A 26041-nucleotide genomic window follows, 5' to 3' on the forward strand; every position below is an offset into this window, starting at 1 on the left:
TGTTGGGAATCTTGTCAAAAATTCCCCAACACCACAGAACACAAAAAAGCACCATCAGATTTTAATTCACCATTTAATACCATCTGAAAACATCTGACTGGCAACAGCTTCATTTTTCAGCGTGACATTGATCCCAAACATACTGCTCATGCAGTAAAAGCATACCTGGATAGATAAACACACAATAGAACAGTCAAGGATTGGCCTCTCCAGAGCCGGACCTCAGAATTAGCAGTGTGGGAACAGCTTGACAGAAAATGGAACAAAAGGTAGCTGACATTTAAAGAAGAGCCTTGGAATTTCCTTCAGGAAGCCTGGAGGACTATTTTTCAAAACTGCTTAAACATTAGAAAACTTGCCTAGTTCAGCTTGTGTTAAAAAAAACCTGTACAACAATACAAACTCTATTTTGCCTTGTTTACGGTATTTTTCATGTATACATATTTCAATAAATTGTTCCAGGTGTTTCTTGTTTTCCAACCAAAATATAAACAAATGAGCGTTGGGTCAAAACTTTAGTACAGTATTGTATACTGTATAAACTCGTCATGTCAAATAAAAATCCTATCAGATATTCAGAATACCTGTAAGTATATGTTATTAGGAAAACAGATGTGTTCATTTTCCTGTCTTTGTATGTATAAATGTGTTTATTGTTTGGGTTTATGTAGCAAGCACTAGTAAAGGGACAACGCAGATTAAAATGTATTAAATTGTTTGGTAAGTTAATATTAACAAGTTTTTATTATCGTTACTTGGACTCAGAAACAAGTATACCTTCATCCTTTCAGACTGATTATCACCAGCTATAGATAAATATTCCCCTCTCCTTTAAGTTATATATGTATGTGTTATGTTTGCATTTCTGCACTATGAATGTTTGCATGATCCCAAATTAGATTACAGATTTTACTTCACCTTTTCACATCTAATCTCCTTTTCTCTCACTCCACCATATTGCAAAAAACACGCAGCCACAGCCTTCTCATAAATTACCGATCTAATATCATCTTTGTATTACATATTGGTATTTGCAGCTAAGATCCTGATATTAGATTTGTCTTATTAGCGTTAACAAATCTAATGGAATGATTTCCCTTTCTCCCTTTCTAATCTTTGTTTCACTGAGATACTTGTAATTTAATAGCATTAACTCTGCTGTCACATTGCTGTATTTCTTCTTCCCAACAACAGGTAGCACCTCATAATGCTCAATATTAAAAAGTAGTTTATGAAACTTTTGTCAGTAGCGTGTCATTTATTTTAATTGTTAACAGACAATAAAATGAGAATGAATGTTTAGTCATTTGTGATGTTCGAATTTATGCTTATTTGTTATATTTTATGATACAAATTTACATTATTAATTATATATTATCAGTTATAATCAGTGTTGGGCAAGTTACTTTGAAAAAGTAATTAATTATAGTTACTAGTAACTTCTTCAAAAAAGTAACTGAGTTACAAGATTCTAAAAGTAATTAATTACTTGAAAAGTAACTATTGCGTTACTTTAAGAAAAATGTTTAACCCTCTGGGGTCCAGAGTATAATTGGCCATTTTTAGGTACTTTTGATTTGACCTCTACATTTCACCTTTAAAAACTATTTACTTTGCCTTGTTTGGTATCATTCTTTTCAGCACAACCTCACGTGTCTGAATTTACAGTTATGTTTTCATTTTGACATACTGTATTAACACAATTGATCTAAAATCAGGCAAAAAACATAAAATCCGAGTAGAAAGTTATATTTTTGCTGTAACAACCACAAACATGTTTAATGAATCATATTTTATAACTTTAAATGTAAATATAAATTGTCAATTTTAAAATCCTATGCACAGGTTTTGCAAACAAAGTTGTTTGCAGCCATTTACCTTACCCCTTTTTAATAACCATTCAAACTGTTTACAGAACAATCAGCTGTTCTGCATCAATAAGATGCCACACAAATTATTTGTGCCACTCCAAAAAATAATTTATGTCCACTATAAAGGAGAACATCACAGCCTGATGCCTGCAAGTCTGACAGCAGCAGGTGTATCACTCCTGTTTCTACCTGGAGACAGCAGTCGCCTCATTGTTCTGACACACAACACAAAACTATCCACAACACTACACACTAACTACACAAGACAACACATTAACTACACACTCCAAACACGCTAAACTCACAAATCTCTCACATCTCCAAATTCACTCTCTCTCTTTTTCTGCTGTCTCTCTCTCTCTCTCTCTCTCTCTCTCTCTCTCGCCGTCACTCCTGAAACTTCCCCCTCTCCTTAAACAATGTCATGTTGCCATATAATTTTTTGATTGGTCGACATGGTGCATTTTTCCACCAACAGGAACGGGCTGTTTTTTGGTTCATTTGTTTTTTTAATTTTTTGCTCATAAGCAGAGAGTGTCTGCTAGCGCTGTCCATAGACAGTAAAAGTGACGAAACGATTGAGGAAAAAACGCCGCGTATATATTGTTTATCATGACTCTGGTTTTACGTGGCCTCTCAGCACAATTTAAAAACTGGTATATATCACCTTGTTGCTTTGTCATCTTGAAGTGGTTACCACGACTACTTTATTCTTCCTCAGTCAAACAGCAGCACTCATGCGATTGTTTTACCCCCTAGCTCGAGGTGTTGTGCCAAAAAGTAATTGTCTGCCAGAAAGTGATAACTGCCCACGGGAGCGCGCGCAGCTGCTTAAGGCTGTAGTGTCCAGATTACTTACAGCTACTTCTGTGCAACTGATATAAGATGCGGTAAGCTGAAGACAGCTTCAACCGTCTGCTTGTTGAAAAATAGTAACGGACCGCGTTTTCTTGTTAGTAACTGTAACCGTGTTGTAATGATAGAAATAGTAATTAGTTAGATTACTCGTTACTGAAAAAAAGTAACGCCATTAGTAACACCGTTATTTGTAACGCCATTATTCCCATCACTGGTTACAGTGTATCAGGTATTGCTTCATAATCCTGAGAAGCGACAGTAACAATTACCTGAAGTATATTTTTTGTCAATTTTATGCATTTCACTGTTATTAAGGCTTCATAATGAAGATTTACATGGCATGACAAAGAACAAAAGTGAAGTCTGAATGCACTAGATAATCTTAAGCCATGCAGGGTTAAAAACCATTTACCATGATCTTTTCCTTAACCTAACCAAACAACTAAACTAAAGAAAAGCAAAAGTGAATCCTGTATATAAAAAAGAAATACAATAGTAGTGGAAAAAGCCGTTCCAGGTTTATTCAGGTTCACAGTCCAGCCACCCGCTCATATGCTTTTAAACAATTGTAAACTTTAACTTAATATCAGCTGAAATAATGTTTATAGGATTTGTTAACCTTTCGCAAACTATTAACGGTTAACCTTAATTTATCAGTTACATATTGATGATGGGTATTATCAAGGTTTACCTTCGTTACGCTGAATCATAGTTTGGTAAGGTTAAAAACATTCTGGGTTAAAAGCAAGCTTGTACAAATACAATTCTTTCTTCAGTAAAATATCTCGGAGGTTGATGAACACTACTCTCAAAGTAGAATAATGCAAAATAGCAAGTGGATCCTTCCCACTAGGGGTCTGATATACAGTATGAACTGGAGAGGGGACAAATGATCTCTCACAAGGGATGTGTGTTGCTGTCATTTCGAATCCCGATGCACCAGTTTTTCATCTCTGGAACCAAGCAATATAGTTTTTTTTCACATCTTCATCAACTCACAGCCTGACTGACATGAAGATGCGTTGGAACACATCTTAAACACACAGGCCTTCAACTTTGCCTCAGTCTCTTCATTGACTATCTGTTATAGTTTGACTGGAAAAAATGGAAGGACTGGAGTCCTTGTTGGTAATATCTTAACGGAAAGGAAAATCTTAATGTTGTACATATATATGTACTGCAAATGCACACGGTTATAATAAAACCAAATAATTCCTTCATCTGATGCAAAGTTGTCTTACACAAGCAAGCAAATAAACATGCAGCTCTTATTTCCAGTGCCATCAGGCACTCTTGATGCATACTCCATGGACGGGGAAGCGCATACTGCAGCTCTTTGATAACACTTCAGAACAAACCTTTGCCAACTCTCACGCACAAATGTGGGTGTGCTCTTTTTCTGTCAGTGACAGTTGACAGCGGCTCATTTTCAGACCACTTAAATGAATATTTTACGGATTCTGTTTCCATTTATGTGGTGACATCCCCTACACATAACAGTTTTGGGGGTGTTTCATGTGGAAGCCAGGAACTTTGCATATTTTGCATAGTGTTTTCTGATATTTGCTAGAGTGGATGGTTGAAAATTCCTGGCATTTCATGCAGCGCTGACACAATGGCACATCCGCAGCAAGGCTCTTAAGCTGCAACTGCAGTAGGTGGTGACAGATGTGTGCAATGACCTATCAAGAAAACTCCCACAGCTATTTTTCCCCCCCTTTTAGATTGCAAAGTGAAATACAAGAGTGAGGTAGAGTGTTTTCTGCATGTGCAAGCCTCAGCACTAAGTTGACTTGATGGACAGAAACAACAGAACCATAAGTTAAAATGTATAATGGATGTCATCCTCACTGTGGACGCTTCAAGGAGCACCAAATAAAACAGAACCCATACATCAATCCAAAAGGGAAATTTCCCTGAAAGATGTCACTCCTCTGCAAGATACATTTTAATATCTTCTTTTACTTTAAAAAAAGCAGATATCCCAAAAATGTTAAGACCAGAAACAGCACCTTAGGCTTGTCCGAGTAAATTCATAGCTAATTTTGAACAGAACATTGAATTAAGTTTTTTTTTTACCCACCTCTCCCTAGGCATCTGGTGGTTGGGATTGTGGTGACAGCGGATGCTGAGGCTGAAGAGCTTGCGAGCGGTGCGCTGGATCTTCAGTCGCTGCACCTCCAGGGAGCTCTGAAGAAGCCTGTAGCGGGCCTGCAAATCCCAGTCGCTGCCCCAGAGAAGATGCACACTGCTGATGGGGAGGAAATGAGTGGAGGGCAGCCTCTTCAGAAATGACTTGAACTCATCTAGGTGACAGAGAGGGAACCGTTAAAAGAACAAAAGTAAACAAAAAAACAGCTGGAGACAACTGTTGTTGTAATATTTGCAACAAAGTACGTTTTATAAGTTATAGTTTCCAAGTTTATATCTTCAAACGTGAGGTTTGACATGGTTTTTTTCATGTCTGTACTGTGCTTTTTGTACTTCGACTGCTGTGAATATCTGAAGAGAAATGAGACTCTCAGCGCAGTAAACACCCTCTCACTCTGTGCTCCCCGACACCTTTTCAAGATTGCTGCCTCAACAAATTTGTTCCAACCAGTGGTGATGATTGTCCTTGTGTCCCTCTTTCTGCCTCTAAAAATTCTTGTTTGTCTCCTCCATAGACAACTGCTGTTTTCAACGATAGCTTCAATTTTTGGCAACAATGAGCATGAAGATGCTTGAAAAATACAAATGGACAAAAATACACATGGACAAAGAGGCTTTTATTTGGCGTGCTAATCAACTGAGTCAGTTAATTCAGATTAACTCATTGTTCATCCATCCTTAATACTAAGCTCATTAATTAAACATTTTAATTCCTACAGTTTAAACTGAATACAGTTCAAAAGTAGACGAACAACAAGAGCAATAATTTTGCATTTATAGTGTTTGTTATAAATGCAAAAAGTTTGTTAAAGCTATAAACTTGATGCAATAGTCTACCATGAAAAGTATGACATAAATATTATTGGACACAGTTAAAAACTGCTCCACTCTGTTCGTGAACAACAAATCCCATATTCAAGAGATGCAGTTGTACAGCCGAACCCTCCTGCAGTCCTCCTCAAGACAGTTTAACAGAATTAACCACAGTTGAGAACCCCTTTTCAACCATTGCCGTGAAATGTCAGAATTTCCTCCACCCTCCGCACAGGCATATCAGAGCTCCTTTCCTCTTCTTCTTCAAAGAAGCCAGATTTCTTCTTCTCCCCTGTTTTGAACTTGCCATATCCCTCCACCCAGCTTTCAGAAATGTCAGGTACCTCCCTTTTCCTAGAAAAGCCGGGTGTCTCCAGCACTCAGTATTCAGATATATCTGATTCTCCCACCAAAAAACATCGCTTTTATTGAGTCACTCCCAATGCCAGTTTAATAGTTGCCAAGTCCTTTTATACAGGCTTCAAAGCCGTCAAGGACTCCTTCCTTGAAAGTGCTTCCACATAGTCCTTATCTTAAGCCATCCAGCACACCTTATCTAGAGATTAAAGCTCTCACAATGTAACCATACTTCACCCATTGTGCCATTACATTTCACTTTGTTGTTTTGTATCACATGTATTTTTCACCAGATTGTACGGATATCCTATGCCATTTGTATAAAAAAGTGAAGATAAAAAATAAAAATCTGAGACAATCAAAGAAAATCAATTGATGTGGCATTAGATAAACTAAACTATGTAGCAGGAGCTTGTAGATTTTAAAAAATGACCTTAAATTATACTCAGATGTAGCACTTTATGGTACTGTAAAAAAGTATTTCCCCTCGTGTTGATTTTGTAGTTTTAATATATTTGTCACACTTAACTGTTTCAGATCACTGGGTAAGTTTAATTATTATACACAGATAACCCAACTAAATTAAAATGTTTTTAATTCATGATTTTCATTTATCAAAAGGACCTAACAAGCCCTACATAAAAAACAAAAAAAAAAAAAAATCAAATGTCCCCCTTTCTAGCCAGATTCAGACCTGATTACTACCAGCACGTTGAATCAAAGAGCCCAATATAACCTGTCAGACAAAGTGAAGTAGATTTAAATGTCTCAAGAAGCAACACATCATGCCACAATTTAAAGAAACAGCTGAGAAGCAAAGTCATCAATTTGAAAAGGGCTACAAGTCATTTCTAAGGTTTTTGGACTCAAGCAAACCATGATGACAGCCATTATCCACAAATGAAGAAATGATTCAACAAGAAAGATAAGAAAGAGACTGTGGAAAAATGGCATCCATGGGAGAATTCCAAAGTGAAAACCAGAAGACAAAGGCTCATGTCACATTTGCCAAAAACTCATCTTTAGGATCCCCAAGGGTTTTCGGAAAACATACTTAATTTTGTAAAAATTCATTTTGCATTTACTTGGGTTATCTTTGTGTATGTGAACATTTGTTTTGGATCCCATAGGACAAAGTTTACTTCACACTAAAACTGCACTTTGCAATAACTTGCGTATTGGCTCATTGCCTTCGTTTTATCTTCAGCCACAATAATGTCTGCATAGCCTATTTCATAAGGAACAGGTGTAACTTCGGGAATCACTGTAGCTAAATAAGTAGATAAACCAGTTTGGTCAGTGCTCTCACTCAGTGCTGAGGCAGTATATACCCAGATAAACTACCTACATACTAACCACATACAGGCATTGTTTGATAGCCTGACTGTTGTTTTATATCTGAAAAAAAAAACAAACTATTGTAAAATCCAAGCATTTATTGCATAATTATGTTTTTCTTGACTAAGTTTAATGAGAGAAATTCACTGAATACATTCAACTACAAATGCAGCTGAGTCTGAGCAATATCAACAAAGCAACAGTCACAGCTAAAATGAGCATAAGCAGAGCAGCTGCAGCTTTTCTCACAGCCAGTAATGTTATACTGCCACAGCTCTGTCTTTTGAAAGGAATGCTAAGCAATAAATGAATCGTGTAGTGTCACATCAGCTCTCTTTTCTATAGTACCTACAGAACATTTCCACAAACCAATGTTGGTGTACCATTTAGTTTAAGCAGCAGAATACTCCAGTGCTGCAAATATTAGCAGGCACTGAATGTGCCCTGTCATTACATTTACACATGCTGAATTATACAGATTGTCTATATCATATGTCAATCTGATGCTTTGAGGTTTTTGAACCTGTTCTCAAGCATTTATTTTTCAAATGTTTAGCAGAGGCCGCACAACTCTTTGTGCTTTGGTCTGAAAATAAGTTATGTTCTTTTATTTGGCTTCTTCCAGTGTTCTTTCTTTTCAAGTACTTCTTTGAAGATGTACTGCACTCAGTGACCTTCATGACTAACATTAACTTACCCCTATGGTGCATAAATATATTTATCTGTTGCTGGCAGGTTGTATCAAGACACTTTTATTTCGTATTAATAATAGATATACATGGTGCCTTGCCATAAAACAATAAGGCACAATATGTGTTTTTTCTCTGCTGTGTCCAAACTTCTACTGCCGCCTTTGTGCCTGCATTTGCACTCACTTCTACAGACACCTTTACATTGTGTAATTAGCATCTGGTTACGTGATCATTTTGCTATTTACTGTCATTAAAAAAAAGAAGTCACAGTCCCATGTGAGTGTTTTTCTGATCTCCTCCTAAATGCATCGATTTAGTTGAGGATGAAGACTGATCATCAAGATTGCCAAGGCTACTGACCCTTTGCAGCAGCATAATATAAATGTATGCTAGTTTTAAAGGTGCTCATTATTTTTCATTAATATGGGTTCGGGGGGGGGTTGGAAAAAACACAGAGCTGCCTCAGCTCAAATTTTGATAAGCACTTCAGAATTAAAGGGGCGAAATGTATGACAGTTTGTCTCTCATAGAAAATTGTAAAACTGAACAAAACAAAAAAGAAGAAATTTTAAAAAGATTAATTTTTAAATGCATGGACATGAGATCTGATGATTCTTATCATATTTAGAAGGATATTCAAGCTTACCAGAGCTTTCAAAGTCTTTGTAGGAGGCTGCCCATGACTCATACATCCCCAGCAGGGTGTTCTCCATGATCTGGATGTCGGTTATAGGACAGTTGCATTGGGGATACTCCTCGGCACACTGACAGATGCATTGGTTGTTATGGCACACATATTCCCCCTCTCCATTGCACATAATGTAGCTCAGAGCTGACTGGACAAATTTCTCTTGCAGGTATTCTGGGAAAATAACCTGCAGGCCTGAAAAACAGATAAATGTGAAACAGGGTTTTTTAAAAAACACAATGGGATAATAAATAAAATACAGAAGAAAATATAATAGAAGAAACCATCTTGAAAAAGACAATATCTAAAAATATGCTGAAAAATATGAGGTAAATGTTGTCTGTCATGCTGCTGTATCTTGAGATGTATACGGCATCTCTCCACAGACCAAGTTACCAGAAAAGAGGGAAAAAGCAATGAATTGACTGACTGCTCTACTAAGATTGCTTTGTGTCATAAGTACTCATTTATTTTTTCTAAAGGATGTGCTCCAGCAATCTTCTCTGTTCAGCTAGAACTGCTTGTTCTATGGTGGGTCGCTCACGATGACAATGTATAAATCCTTGATTTATGCCTGCTCTTGTGTGTCGTATTGGTTCGCATATAGCAGTGAAGCTATCTCCCACAGCATTCGTTTTCTAGCATGCATGCATGTACTTTACTGTGTCTTACCATTCATACTTGCTTGTGGTTTGCATACCCAAACTATGCAGCATTCTGCTAATTATAGAGAAATCTCAATAGCTGAATGCGTGTTCTTCAGCCCAATTTAGAGCTGAAGCTGAATCTCTTCAGCCTTCACTATCACTGACGAGGTATTTATAATTTCTAGACTCCAAGCCAATCCATATCTCACTCTGGGGATCTCACACAACTGAAGCCTGGACAACTAACAGTACAGGCTTTCTCTTCAGTCCAAGCCTGGGGAAAATAAATCCCTAGCTCTACAAGCCACTGGATTGGAAAAGAACTAAATAGATTTTTTTCCTTCTTGTATGAAACAGAATCTTGGCGAGGCCATATTTTCTTAATGGCTTTTACTTGAGCACAAACAGCGCTTCAGCAGAAAATATGCAACCAGGAACCTGAACAAAACATGTTATTGAATGATGAATGATTGCATTATTTTTGCCACACACATATTATTTTCACCTTTCGGTGAAAACTGAAATCCATTTATGCAAAGTCAACATAATGTTGCTAAAATGAAAGGGAAAGTAAGCATATAATTTCATACTGTGCTCATGAATCATTTTCAATGTGTTGTCAGGGTGTCAAACAGTGTCCCTTATTATGTATGCACATGCAGCAATTAATCCTCCTTATTTCTAGCTGCAACATACTCTACAATAAACGTATAACTGTGTGCAATTGAGAAACAGATTAAGGCCTTAATAAGTGGGATCTAAAACATAAGCTGATTTCAGGTAAAAGAATTAAAACTAATGCACGCTGTGTTTAGTTATTTCAATCTGCAGTGTTTTATAATTCATATAAAGGTTGATATTCAGGGATATTTTTGTTTAGATTATGTTACTTTAGATCAAATTTCAGGTTTCTGCAAGTAGTTTTACCTTTTGCAACAATTTAATTACTCGCATATTCTTTGTCCTAGAGTCTGTACTTGTAATATGTACCTATTTAATAATAAGTGCCTTTCTCCTGCACAGCTCATCAGAACCACTGCCTATCAGGGAAGAGGAGAACAGAAGGAAGAAGGGATGGTGGGAGTAAAGAGGATGAATAGATCATGTCTGACCACAAAAGAGCTGGGTTGCACAGGGCTTTTTCTCCATCAGGCCTGTCTGGATCCAATATTCATTTAGCTTGATGTATTCCTGGGCTTGAAACTTTAATGTGATTTGTGGGAAAATCCAGATGGCAAGTTCACGGATCAACGCTGCTCACTGACAGTGCTGGTGCCAGCGGCCGGGTGCACAATAACACCGAGTGCCTCAGCCCTCCCCCCTTCCCTCGTCTGTCTAACCATACCTCATACCTCAATCTCTGCATCAACATGTACATATTTTCTTTTTCCGATATCACTCTTGCAACAGGACAATTGCAGCAGGAACTATTTGTCTTACAGTTTCTTGTTTTCCAGTCTCTTCTTTCACTGTTTATGTCCCGTTCTCTCTGCCTCCCACAGATCTCCACTGTCTTACTTCATTACACTCACTCCTACTGGCCACACACATGCACATACCCTTTGACTCTTCTCCATCATCCTTTGGCTCGCATTCACTCCATCAATCACTCTCCTCATTCCCGTTTCTTCACCTCGTCTGCTCTCCTCTACATTCTCGCACTGAGCATACACTCAAGAATTGGAAATGTGGTGTCTTGTCCTTCTACTCGTGTGCAGAATGATGTCATGAACAGAAAGTAAATCCATCAGCGTTTGTTAGTGCATTGCAGAATGAGAGAGAGAATTAAAACCCGCAGGCCAAAAATGAAATGAGAAACTAATCAGAGTAAAAACATTTATCTTTGTGACTTACTCAGCTTTGCTGTGTTAGTGCAACAACACGTGAATACATTCAAAATGAATGAGGTTTAAACCTTCTCTCTATGTGGCTCTGAGGCAGGTGCATGTCAAGGACAACACTACATACTGGAGCTATACTTACCATGATTAAGGAGGAGATGCTGAAATGAAACTGTACTGTATTGGAATTCTTGTGCAGCTCTTTGATAACCCCCAACTTCATGCTCTGTCAGTGCAAATAATTCCCTGCAACCCATGTGCCTGGCTTGCTCTAAATAAATAAATAGCACCTCAAAATGGCAGTTAATCTCATTGCATACATCCGAGGCTGATATATTTTCTTCACGTAGTTTGGAAGATATAGGCCCGCTACCATTCCATGAATGCTAAAATCTGAGACTCTGCAAGTGTGACTTCGCCTTTTCATTGTGTCTTTTTCGAGAGTGCTCTATTTTTACATGGTGATAGATAGGGTGTGTAGGCCGCAACTGAGGCTTGTAACTGCTTTGGCAAGCAGTTGCCTGCTTATTGGAAAGCCACGCTCCGCCTCATAAGTTACAGTTTCATTAAAGATTAATTGACCATTGTGTGGCCACAATTTCACAAAATAATCATTACTTAATCCACTGGTGCAATAAAGTGCATTACTTCAATGGAGGCATTAAATTACCATTGGAGGTTATCGGTACAGCCATGATACAAAACCAAAGACCTCTGAACTGGATAAGAGTCTGTTTCTCTTCAGTCTAGGCCTACCCAGCCATTCTTGCTGATCCTATATACTTAATACACCATATGAGATTTGCTGCGTTTGCCTATTTCTTAGCAAGCTATGAGGTAAAGGTGCAGCTGAAGTAGCTATTTATCCACTTTTCATTTCTTTGCATAAAGCGCTTTAGGTCTCTGCCTCTGTGTGTGTAGGTGTATGTGTGTGTTGGGCCTGACAGAGGATAACATGTTCCACTGGAGCTATTCTAAGCTCTCAGAATATGTTAGCATTTTTTAAAGTTCTGAATGAGGTGTACTTAGCATTCAAATGGATAATGTGTTGGTGTATCTTTGGTGAGTAGATTATCACAGATTATCGTAAGTGTTCTAAGCACTTTAGAGGGAAGCAGCTTGAGATGTCAAAATTTAGCGTTACAGTACGTTAAAAAAAAAAAAATGTTGTGGAGAATAATTGTTTGTGAGTTTAATTAGTATTTACACATTTGAAATGTTTTTTCCTTCCTTTCCTGTGGTTTTTGTGGTACAGAAGCATACAATAAAATGTGTATATATGAAATAGCAAAAAAAGAAAAAAGATATTTCATGAAATGACAACATACCTTATGATGTACTGAGATGCAAGAGCCTGCAAATCCATGATATGTGTCCGTGAAAAGACCAAACATATGTCCCACATAATATCTCTATATAAGTTTAGCTTTGATGACGCAGGTGCAGCAATCATTGTAAAAGCACAAATTACTTATAAAAATGGTCTTGGCCTTCAGAGCTCGCTGTCCCTGCTATCTGAAAAAAGAGGAATTGCTGAAATTGCATGCTGAAGCAGTTGCTGAATTGAGCAGGGCAGGCGGTCTAGAGAGGTGGATGAGCTCGACATGATGCTGAATTATTGTCAGTTGTGCTGCACACAGAACACAGATATACATGATGGGTCAGAGTAAAAAGTAATTTGGTGATTGCTTTTCTCTGCCCACCTTTGACTTTGTAAACCATCACAACAGGACACCAATGCAGACTTGTAGTGTTTCTTTTTTTCCCCACTTTAACACTTTAACAGTGTTCATCCATTTAAGTAGAATTTAGAAATGATTTTTAGTCCTAATACAAAATCGGCTTCAGCAAGTAATTAGATAGGTGGTTGCTGTTGGCTGCATGTGCACTTCAGCTGCGCTGTTCAAGCTGTTCTGTCATGTGCTGCCTTGTATCCCTGCACAGCAGTTGTAGTAGTAGGCTTCGGCTGGTGAGATATTGTATTAGTCACACAATCGTGCGCATGCACACAGAGAAACGCGTACGCCCATGTACATGCGCACGTGCACACCCTTTGCAGCCTCTTGCAGAAATCACATGTTTTACGAGAACCCCAGAGAGGAGGGGGGGCAGACATATGACAAGCTCTGACATTCCCATTTCAGTTATAAAACATACAACTGCCCTCAAAGTGTCATGATGGGCTGTGTACACACATCAGATCAAAAGTCCAAATTTTACATCAAACGTCCCTAAACGCAGACATATTGTTCATCTATTTGTATTGAGAAATGCCTTTTTGCTTTACACTCTTCTTATAATAAATAAACCTTCTGAATTCTAGACAATCTACTGTACAATAACTTAAATGATAATACCAGGAAAATTACAGTTATATGTACTCCTAATAGTCTAACAGCATTAACACAAATGGACATTGCAGTTTCTGACTTCATAGGAAATCATTTAAAGTGTTCCTCATTATTATAAAGTAACTACTTTTCTGTAAATGCACATCAACATTTCTTTCCATTTGAGCAAATACAAAAAGCGTTTGCAAAAGCACTTCCTGTGCTGCATGGGTCTTTCCAAATGCAATAATAAATAAATAAATGAATAAATATATACATACAATTCTAACTGAACTGATGAGAAAAATTCATTTTAAAAGGATGACTGTGTGGAAAACCACAGCATTTTCAAAAGCGGCAGCTAGCAAGACTAAGCAGAAAAGAAAAAGAGATTTATGATCATGCTAGACCAAATCGAAACTTTCACCTGAATGGCCACTTCCAATTGAAAGCTGACCTCCAGGTCAACATGGAAAGATTTCATCAGGTTTGGGGTTTTAGCATGTTAGAGAGAAGTGAAAAACGTGTTCGCAGCCATCCACTTTTAAAATGATCCTATGTTATAGCATGTCTTGCCAAGAAGCATGTGTGTTTTGACAAAGGAGAGAGTTGCCTCAAAAATGCATGGGTCCTTCTGAGAGGCAATTCAACAGACATTCGCGACAAACCATGGGGTATAGCCAAAGTTACCCTGTAATTTCTAAACGTCGTCAAATAATTTTAGTTTTGCAGGACCCAGCGAGAAACAGATGAATGCAGCAGGACTACTATCTCTGTGCGTACAGAAAAAGAAGCAGAGCAAAAAGAGAGAGGCTGACTGAGTTGGGGGGGAAGATGATGAAAACGCCTTTGTAGATTTATTGTTGTGCTCCTCTCTCTTTATGATTTACATCAGATATTTTTCTTTAGTAAATTATTCACTGGTAACCAGAACAGTGTGTTTACTAATACACTTATAGTCCCCAAATCAATTTCTCAACAAGTCCATCATCAAAGAAACTTAATTGATTTGTATGCTTGTTTGTCTTTCCCCGTTTGCAGCATTTTCACTTGAAAAGAGGGACAGGCATCGAGCGACAGAGCAATGAGTATCTAATTCATCACTCGGTGCACGACTTGCCTACAGGGCCAGTTTAATTTATTTTCACTTCACCACTTTGAAAACTGTTGGCTCAGGCTATTCTAACATATTCATAAATCTTCCAAGATAGGCTCATGGCTCTTCCAATTTAGGCTCTTGAGGAAACCGGAGAAAGAGAAAAGCATGCAGTGGGGACTGAAACAAGCAAATTAGTTTGCTTTTGTTTTGGTGCTAATTTATGACAGCCATACTGGAGGTGATTGGATCCTTGCAGGGTAATGGGTTGTGGAGGTTGCTGGGCCTTTTATCGTTCGTTGATGCAGTTAATATACGTTACCAATTTGCAATTTTCAGCCCCAGTACACGTTTTGTCGCTCTGTGTAGGATATCACATTGCACAAACAATATTCTATGACTTTGCCCTAATGCATTTAAAGCTCCTACTGGTTTGCCACTTAAAAATACATTTTCTAAATTAATAAACTATAAATACTATCAGGTGGCAGGGAATAGATTTGTTATTCCTGTCTCGCTACCTGAAACACACTCTGCAAGAGTTCAAGAAAACCATTCAAATCTAGACTATTTACCTACCATGTGTTAATCCCCTCTTTCATTTAATTCTCATTCCTCAGTAAGCTATTTTTACTTCTAGGTCCCAGAGGAGGCTGAAAGTGAGAATTCAGCCAAAACCAATATCATCAGGTTTTTAGGCGTTAGCCTAGAGAGAGGATGAACAAATAAAAAACAAATTGATGAGGAAGAATAAAAGCATATTTAACTCCCAGCTGTAGTAAAACTAAATAGTGTGCATCTTTCAGTCAGATCTAAAATAAAAAACACAAACAAGCCAATTCCTAAAAAGTGTATGTTCCAATCATTCAAAAGATTGTTACGGCCCTAGCAGGGCCTCCTCCTGAAGGTGCCTGTGTGGGCGTGTCCCACCACCTCTTCTGCCTGAGGTGCCACCTTTCCCTGTTACACAGCTGACTCACGTCAGTAATTAAAAGTATTTAAGCCCAGGGAAAGGTGAGGTCTGGGCCAGAGTGCCATTAGTGTGGTTACAGCTTGTGAGCTGAGTGTTAGTTGAGTTTGTAGCTAGTGAGCTGTGTTTTGGTGGTTTTCAGCTAGTGAGCTGCATGTCTGTGTTTTCAGCTAGTGAGCTGCTCTCTTTCTTTTTGGCTTACGTTTTACTTTATTGACCAACGCCTGAGTTTTGTTTGTTTTTCTTAAATGGTGATAGCGGCTTGTCTGTCTCTCTTAGTTGAGCTACTTTAATAAAACTCTTTAATTTAACCCTTTTGCCTCCTTGACTCCTTTTTCTGACCTGGACACCTTTTGTTACTTCCCCCTCACCGCCTAGACCCCTCAGGGGAACGTAACAAGATTCATTAAAGGTGAAAGCCTTTGTAGGTTTTATGTTATAATATTATTATTAATTATAATTGATTAGGTTGCAACAAAAAATACAACTGTATCATGCCAAATATTATCACTGTCTGCAACTTAATACCATAATTTATGTTGAATCTATGATTTCATCATGGGTGTCTAGAAAAAACACTTTTTTTATAACTCATCCTCCAAGGACTGCCAGTAAAATACTCCATATAGCATGCACTCAGATGCCAAACCAGGCAAAATGTAATACTGAAACCTTCACAGTGATATTACATTTAAGCAATGGGAGGGTACATATTTAACAGATAAAAGCTTTGCTAAGTCATGCATGAATTTTAATTCTGGTGATTGCTGAAAAGGAAAGTGAGAAAATAAGGAGAGCGAGTACAAGAGTTATTTGAAAAATATTGTACAAAGCAAAACTGTGGGAGAAAACTGAGTTTAGGCTTTGATAGGTAGCTGCCTTGATGTGAGATTACACTACAACATTCTAATCTAAATTTAAGTTAAAGCAAAGGGAATATCCAGGGAGTGTCATATCCGCAATGTGTTATCTTTGGCTCACAGCCCCACAGCTTACAAAGAGCAGACCACAGGGGTGGGAAGGAGGGGAAAAACATTTCCCCTTGAAAATTCTTATATTTTGGAAAGGCAGTCTAGGTGTCTTTAGGAGAAATTTTGACCACAACTAGATTCACTAGCTTGTATATTACTTGCTTCCTTTTGTTTTTTTAAACTTTTTTTTCCAAGTCATAGTGTGGTTCTGTCACGGCGGGGTGCGCCGATGTGAATGGAAACAGGACCCAAAGGCAGATGAAGACGAGGAGTTGTAAGTTTAAACAGAAAGCGATCCTTTATTTGGATGATTGCAGGGCTAAAACCAGGAACCTAAAGCAAACTGACAAAAAACCCACTAAGAAACAAAGACTATGACATACTATGACAAAGACTGTAACTATGACTATGGTGGAAAAACAGGCGAAGACTATGACTGTAACTGTAACTCTGGTAAGATAAACAGACGACCCGACCATGACATGCAGAAAACAGAAGGCTTAAATACACACATGAGGTGATCAGGGGAAGTGGAGACACATGAGGAAACAGCTGACTGACATGAATCTAATGACAGGACCAGGAGGAGTGAAACTAAATACAATGACCAAAGAACACATGACACTGTCAGAATAAAACAGGAAACACTAAAACTAGACATGACAATACAAACTTAACATACCAAATACGTGATGAATAATGCAAGAACTCAAACATAGAAAACCCAGGAACAATAACTGCCTAAACTAAAGGCAAATAGGAAATAACACAAAACTAACAACATCTCAAAAAATAAGAACAATACAAAGAAAACTCAAAGTGCTGGGTCGGAGACCCAGCCTGTGACAGAGCCCCCCCCGTAAGGGCGGATTCCAGACGCCCGAAAACACCCAGAAAACAAACACAAAACCACAACAACCCACCCAGGGCGGGCGGAGGGGGACCAGGAAAGGAGGGCCAGAAACAAAACCACAAAAAACAAAGCATCAGAAGCACACAGGCCAAAAACAACAAGGGCACAAAAGTCCGAGACCCAGCTTCAGGAGGGCGACCATGAACCTGGCAGAACAGGAGCGAATGGCGAAGCGAGTCAGGTGGCCGCCCCGGAGGTCGACAGCAAAACAAAAGGAAGTTCAAACGTTCAGGAGGCCGACCAGGAGGCCAACGGTCCAGCAGTCGAAATCCATGAGCTCAGGAGGCTGACCCGGAGGTCGAGAGCACAGCAGGTCACAGTTCATCAGTTCAGGGGGCCGACCCCGATGGCAACGAAGTCCAGCTGACGGCCCGGAAAACGGCCGGCGATTCCGAGGGGCAAAACGTGGCTTGGGCGGCGGCAACACAGCCGCGGGACCAAGCGAGGCCGACACAGAAACAGAGGCCGAAGCCGGACCAGGCGAAGATGAAGACACGGAAGCCGGACCGGGCGAGGCTGGAGCTGCAGCAGGCGAAGCACAGGCTGGAGCTGCAGCAGACGAAGCACAGGCTGAGGCCGGGCCAGGCTGAAGACTCAGAGGCCGGGCCAGGCGAGGATGATGGAGCTGCGGCAGGCGGCTGAACGGGCCCCTCGGACCCTCCAGCGGAGACGGGAGGCTGAACGGGCCCCTCGGACCCTCCAGCTGACGAGGCATGAGGCTGGTGTGGTTCTCCGGAACCACCAGCCGACGAGGAAGGCTGCTGGACGGGCCCCTTGGGCCCTCCAGCTGACGTGGCATGAGGCTGTGTAAGTTGCCGCAACACACAGTCTATATTGGGTGAAATGAGTTTATATGTGTTCTCAGACTGAGGTGTGGCAGAACCAGGCGAGGCGTCGTCCTCAGGCTGAGGCGTAGAAGCAGCAAGCAGTTGTGCAGCAGGTGGTGGTCCTGCAGGTGGCGGCACGGGAGCCGCAGGAGGTGGCGCTGCAGCCACAGGTGGTGAAGCAGAAGGTGGCTGAACGGGCTCCTCGGGCCCTCCAGCTGACGTGGCGTGTGGGCCCTCCAGCTGACGTGGCGTGTGGGCCCTCCAGCTGACGTGGCGTGTGGGCCCTCCAGCTGACGTGGCGTGTGGCTGAACGGGCTCCTCGGGCCCTCCAGCTGACGTGGCGTGTGGCTGAATGGGTTCTCCCGAACCTCCAGCAGACGAAACATGAAGCTGGCTGGGTTCTCCCGAACCTCCAGCAGACGAGACATGAAGCTGGCTGGGTTCTCCCGAACCTCCAGCAGACGAAGCATGAGGCTGGACGGGCTCCCCGGGCCCTCCGGCTGACACTGAAAAAGGCTGCACAAGCTGCACCTCCGTCCCCGGCTCCAAAACGGCCTGGTATGCAGTCCCACAACAGCTTAGCTGAGCCTGATGGCTAGCATTACCTGTGCAAACAGTCTCTTTACAGCCGGGCTCATGAACCGGAAAAGCAGTGTCAGCTTCTCTAACCTCCGGAGAAAAAACATGAGGAGCCAAAACATAGTCACTCCCTTGCGTTTGTGGTGCGGAGCGTCGGTGGCGCGCACGCCGCTTTTTCTTGAGAGTGGGAGACGGCGGAGCAACGGGTGGAAGTCCCTGGTAACTCCGGGGACCCCCGAGAGCCAGTCGAGTTCCCCGGAAAGGGTGCTCATGCTCTGGAATGAGCCATGGCTTCCACCGGAGCTCCTCCTCCAATAGAGCGCTGAATATTGCCTGACGTTCGTCGTAGTCCAAATCTATGGCGTCCAGCGCTTCCTCGCACTGGACCGTGGCAAGAGTGTGGCAAGACTGTGACGAGGGTGTGGAAACTGATGAGCTGAGAGGTGGTGCCGCTGCGGCGAGTCTCAGCGAACCGACACAAACCGTCTCAGGCTCGCAAGGCAGCGGCAGTGATTCCTGTTCGTGGTTTTGATGCTGCTGCGGTGGCAAAACTGTGCGAACGAAATCCTGCACATCCTCCGACAATTCCGCCGTGTAAACAGGGTAAGCAGACAAGATCTGTCGTAGCTGAACTTTAACTGACTCCTTCTCACTCTCCTGTCTGCATACTGAATAGATTCTCCACTGTCCCTGGAGGATGGTCACACGAGTGCTGAACTCAAAAAAATCCTCGCAGACATCCGCTGGGTCCATACTGGTCGGGTCGTTCTGTCACGGCGGGGTGCGCCGATGTGAATGGAAACAGGACCCAAAGGCAGATGAAGACGAGGAGTTGTAAGTTTAAACAGAAAGCGATCCTTTATTTGGATGATTGCAGGGCTAAAACCAGGAACCTAAAGCAAACTGACAAAAAAAACCACTAAGAAACAAAGACTATGACATACTATGACAAAGACTGTAACTATGACTATGGTGGAAAAACAGGCGACGACTATGACTGTAACTGTAACTCTGGTAAGATAAACAGACGACCCAACCATGACATGCAGAAAACAGAAGGCTTAAATACACACATGAGGTGATCAGGGGAAGTGGAGACACATGAGGAAACAGCTGACTGACATGAATCTAATGACAGGACCAGGAGGAGTGAAACTAAATACAATGACCAAAGAACACATGACACTGTCAGAATAAAACAGGAAACACTAAAACTAGACATGACAATACAAACTTAACATACCAAATACGTGATGAATAATGCAAGAACTCAAACATAGAAAACCCAGGAACAATAACTGCCTAAACTAAAGGCAAATAGGAAATAACACAAAACTAACAACATCTCAAAAAATAAGAACAATACAAAGAAAACTCAAAGTGCTGGGTCGGAGACCCAGCCTGTGACAGGTTCTGGACCTAATCCTACCGAATAAAATTACTAAAAAAAAACTGGAAAAAAAAAAACAGATCACAGGTTTGTGATTGGTTATTTGTGCATATGGCATGTATGCCTGTAACCTGATAAAGTACAGAGGTCTGGATTTAAAAAAATACAATAGTAAAACCAGAAAAAAGTCATGATTAAAAGTTTAAATAGAAGAATGAAATAGAGTGGGTTTTCTATTAATGCATCTGTGTTGTAACTCATGTGACCCTGCATATTAATATGATCCTTTTATTTAATTCATAAGCAATTAAAATGGCTGGTCTAGATTACCCTTTTTTCATTTCCGTCTATTCATTCACATAAAATGAAGAAGACGTGGCATAAGCTTCACACATAAATGCCCAGTGTACACAATATGGAATATGATTTGGATTGCTGAAGAGTTAAATTAAAAAATAGCATGAAAAACAATGGTAAAAAACACAGAGTGGAGAAACTGAGAAAAAGGTGAGTTAAGACAAATGAACACAAATAGAATAATAACACAAAAAACCACAAAACTGAGAACAAAATGTACTTGAAAAGTCTTATTTTGGATCATCACAAATGACTACAGTTTCATCACTTACATATTAAACAGAACGCAAACAGGAATTCTGGAGGTGTACCATCTAAAAGTGTCGTTCAGAATTGCTTTCTGTAGCCAGCTCCTTCAAAAGCACTTTCCCCATGCACTTCTAGTGCAGATAGTACAGAAAATATATGTAAACAGGAGAAGCTACATGGAAAAATCATAAAAACTTGAATAATGGAAATGAACCACTTTGCGTATGTTATCTTTCTTACCATCCAGACTTCATCAGGATGCAAAAAGATTCAGGCTGAGTCTCTCTCTTTTTTTATTTTTAGAGAGAAGAGATTTTCTCCTGGCATCTCAAACTAACAACTATGCTCTTTCAGTCTTTTTCTAACTGTACTGTTATGAACTTTTAAATTTAACATGCTAACTGAGGCCTGTAGAGTCTGAGAAGCAGCTCTTAGGTTTTTTGCAATTTCTCTGAGGATTGCAGGGTCTGACCTTGGGGTGAATTTGCTGGGATGTTCACTCCTGGGATGAATATTGTGTTAACACACACCTGAATGGTTCAGGCCAGCAAACTGTCAAAATGTCTGCTTTTATAGAGGTGCTCACACTTCCCGCTGATAAATGAATCAAGTACGTAGATGTTGCATGGTGATGTGTATTTTCATATTAGATAGCAGGCAGTGATCTGTGATCTTCCACATTGGCCAGTTGTGACTCCTCCCCACAGTTTAAATGCCAAAAGTTAGCATTTTAGCTAATTGTCTGGTAAAAGGTCAATAGGCATTTGTAAATGAGACACATGGTGGGCGTTCATTAGATGTGCTGAGAGCTGCTAGTGCTTATTAGAGTAGCACTGGACCCAGCCAATGTCATCTTCCTCAAGGGACAGTCTGAGAAGTTCATTTATGGTGTATTGTAAAAAGAGGACAATGCTGTCAAAGCTGTTATTTTTTGGGCCACTCAATGTAAAGGCCAGTCTAGGGACACAGTAAATCTTGCAGAGAATTGAACTGTGTTTGTCTAAAGAGGAAAAAAATGCTTTTGGAGCCACCATGACACTTACAGTCCTCCCTCACAGTGGAGAAACAAGAAAAACATGCTGCTGAGATGACAATTTATATTTCGTGTGTTCTGATTATGTATGTCACTTCCACTTATCTAAATGTCATCGGTATCGGTTTAGCTGAAGGAACAGCAGAACAATGAAAGCAATTATCCCACTGAACCCATGGGACTCCTGGATTTTATATGCATTGTCGTTTTTTTTCTGCTGAATATGTTGTTTGCTTGATGTGGGTGGTGGGATTAGGAGAATCCAGGATCATTTACACATTCATTACCCCTTCATTTATTAAGAGTTGGTCCGAGACAGGCTAAATCACGGCTACTCACTCAGCTCGTCTCTTGAAAACCAGTGTTCTCCCCACCGTGTGGTACTTGAAACTAGATTCATCACTTCCCACCTGCAGTTGAGACCAAAGCCAGTTCTAAGTGCCTACTCTCCTTCACAAATACTCTTTTGGTCATGATAATGATTTTGGTAATTTACACCAAGACCTTTCTTCTTTTTTTTGATGAACCCTCCACCAAAGAGAGATGTCCATAAAGACTTCCCTTTATATTAATATAACCTAAACTGTTTGAGTTTTAAAGCAACACACTGGCGTGGTTTTTGTTTTGTTTTTAATCTGACCATCATGTGACAAACATTTAAATGACATAATACAATCCTCGTACTAGCAGCAATGTGAAATAACCTAAATAGCCGAACAATAAGTAGTATACCCTAGCAGCCATATATTAGTCACAAAAATATGTTCAGCCATTTATTTGCTCAACTATTAATCAGCTACAGAGCAACACTCCTGGTATTGTCTATTTCTAGCTATACATTTTTTGCTTATTGACTTCTTTTATAATTGAAAAAATAATATTATTTTTATTTAGAATCATGCATGAGTTGTATTACAATTATGGATTGATTGTTTTAATCCCTACACTTTATTTCCACTGTAAAATTACTTTATAAATCCATAATTTTCCCCACATTAACTGTGCTACCCCTGCGTGTACAAGTTATTAAACATACAGTCACTGTGCATACATCATTGATGTCATTGCACAGCAAAGGCCACTGTGCAATGACATCAGAAGACTGCGGGCAGATCAGTTCAGCACCTGGACAAAGCCACAGTGGTGTAACAGCTGCACCATGCATTTAGCATGCTGAACTATGCAAGACCTTCCCTATATAAGACATTGTCTGGACGGAAGGAAGTGCTACTTCACAACCTGCATACGCCTTTCAGCACCCTTTGGGTGGGCCATTTATATGGATACACCATAATAAAATGGGAATGGTTGGTGTTATTAAAGTCTTGTTTGTGGCACATTAGTATATGTGAGGGGGCAAACTCCTCAAGATGGGTGGTGACCATGGTGGCCATTTAGAAGTCAGCCATCTTGGATACAACTTTAGTTTTTTCAATAGGAAGAGGACCATGTGACACATCAAACTTATTGGTAATGGCGAGAAATTTGGGTGTAGTGATGGATGCAGACCTAAACTTAGAAAAACACATTAAGACAATAACAAAGTCAGCTTACTATCACCTCAAGAATATTTCAAGGATAAAAGATCTAATGTCTCAACAGGACCTGGAAAAACTAGTCCATGCATTCATCTTTAGTAGGCTTGATTACTGTAACAGCATCTTTACAGGTCTACCTAAAAAATCAGTCAGACAACTACAGCTCATTCAGAACTCTGCTGCTCGAGTCCTCACTAAGACCAAAAAAGTGGACCACATCAGTCCAGCTCTGAGGTCCTTACACTGGCTGCCTGTCCGTCAGAGGATAGACTTTAAAGTTCTGATGCTGGCCTATAAAGCTCTGAATGGTTTAGGACCAAAATACATCAGTGACCTCCTGACCCAGTATGAACCATCCAGATCCCTCAGGTCATCTGGATCCGGTCTTTTATCAGTTCCCAGAGTCAGAACCAGACACGGAGAAGCTGCATTCAGCTTTTATGCTCCTTATATCTGGAACAAACTCCCAGAAAGCCTCAGATCAGCTGAAACACTCAGTTTATTTAAATCCAGGTTGAAGACTCACCTATTCTCAGCTGCATTTGAATAAAGCACCAAATCCACACTTTTAAGCTTAAATTTCAAAACGTACACTAACTACTGATCTTATCTATTTCTGATTTTATCTGTTTTGATTTTATATACTGTTTTGTTTGTTTGTTAAGCTTAAATTTCAAAACTTACATTAACTACTGATTTTATCTACTGTTCTGATTTTATCTGTTTTGATTTTATATACTGTTTTTGTTTGTTTGTTTGTTTGTTTGTTAAGTGGGTTTAGAGCTCTGGGTAGCTCCCCAGCTGGGTCTAGACTGGGTCTAGAGAGTATTTTAAATTCAGGGAATTTAAAATAGAAAGTAGCTCGTCCACAGAAGGACTGGTAGCTCCCCTTACGATAAGGGTTCAGATCGCGCGAACAGGTGTGGGATTAGAGCTCTGGGTAGCTCCCCAACTGGGTCTAGACTGGGTCTAGAGAGTATTTTAAATTCAGGGAATTTAAAATAGAAAGTAGCTCGTCCACAGAAGGACTGGTAGCTCCCCTTACGATAAGGGTTCAGATCGCGCGAACAGGTGTGAAATGTGTGTGTTTAGTTAGTTAGTTTGTTTGCTTGTTTTAATCAATTTTAAATCATGCTTTTTATTTGTTTTTGTTTCTAATGTCTCTGTGAAGCACTTTGAATCACCTTGTTGTTGAATTGTGCTATACAAATAAATTTGCCTTGCCTTGCCTAATGTCACAAGAAAAACAATGGTGTGCTTGGTTTCAGCGTAACTTTATTCTTTCATGAGTTATTTACAAGTTTCTCTTTGTTCACATTGACATGTCGAAGAGGTTAACACGTGAGGAGCGGATCGAAATTGTGTTGATATCTGGTGAACGCAGTAACCGGGTCATTGCAGCAGATTTCAAGACACCCTACGAGACCACCCATCTCCCATGCTACAGTTAGCAAACTGCTTGCTAAGTTTCGTGAAACTGGTTCAGTGTTGGATTTGCCAAAATGTGGACACAAGAAAACTGTCACTAATGAAGAAACATCAGTGGCTGTCCTAGCTTCATTCAGCCAGAGCCCACAGTGTAGCACTCGCCACATATCACTGGAGAGTGGCATTAGTCGAACATCCCTTCGGCGGATATTAGCTACTCACAAATGGCACCCTTACAAACTCCAGCTACTGCAGCATCTCAACGAGGATGACCCAGATCGGTGCACAGAATTTGTAGAATGGGCAAAACAAAAATTGGAACAGGACCCCCAGTTCACTCAGAAGATTTTGTTCAGTGATGAGGCAAACTTTTATGTGAATGGTGAAGTTAACAAACAAAACCACCGCTATTGGTCTGACACTAACCCACATTGGATGGATCCTCCAAGACTGTTGGAACAACAAAAGTGATGGTTTGGTGTGGTATATGGGGTACAACGATAGTGGGTCCATTCTTCATCAATGGAAACCTCAAGGCCACTGGATATTTGAAATTGCTAAATGATGATGTGTTTCCGTCTTTATGCACTGAAGCCGGCACGTTCCCTGAGTTTTTCCAGCAAGATGGTGCACCACCACATTATGGGTGCCAGGTCCGAGCATTTCTAGATGAACAGTTTCCTGGAACGTGGATTGGTCGTCATGGGCCAGTTGAATGGCCCCCAAGGTCTCCCGATCTGACCCCCTTAGACTTTTATCTTTGGGGTCATCTGAAGGCAATTGTCTATGGTGTGAAGATACGAGATGTGCAGCACCTGAAACTACAGATACTGGATGCCTGTGCTGGCATTTCTCCTGCGGTGTTGCTATCAGTGTGTGAAGAGTGGGAGAAGAGGGTTGCATTGACAATCCAACGCAATGGGCAGCACATTGAACACATTTTATTTTTATTTATGGTCAGAAACTTGTAAATAACCCATGAAAGAATAAAGTTACATTGAAACCAAGCACACCATTGTTTTTCTTGTGACATTACCGGTAAGTTTGATGTGTCACATGGCCCTTTTCCAATTGAAAAAACTAAAGTTGTATCCAAGATGGTCA

At 40.2% G+C, this 26041-nt stretch overlaps 1 protein-coding gene across 1 annotated transcript in view; it reads right to left on the bottom strand.

Annotated features, from left to right (window-relative positions):
* The window catches only part of brinp1 (bone morphogenetic protein/retinoic acid inducible neural-specific 1), a 117180-nt gene that overhangs the window by 6664 nt on the left and 84475 nt on the right, over positions 1-26041 (bottom strand). Inside the window, exons 6-7 of the mRNA XM_085279742.1 lie at positions 8727-8963; positions 4813-5035 (exon numbers count right to left, since the gene is read on the bottom strand). Coding sequence (XP_085135868.1) covers positions 4813-5035; positions 8727-8963 — 460 coding nt within the window. The remainder of the gene's footprint in view (positions 1-4812; positions 5036-8726; positions 8964-26041) is intronic.

This window comes from Mchenga conophoros, linkage group LG7 (genome assembly GCF_057382185.1).
Source record: "Mchenga conophoros isolate Kocher_MC1m ecotype Shallow Benthic linkage group LG7, M_conophoros_male_GT1.1, whole genome shotgun sequence".
Lineage (NCBI taxonomy): Eukaryota > Metazoa > Chordata > Actinopteri > Cichliformes > Cichlidae > Mchenga > Mchenga conophoros.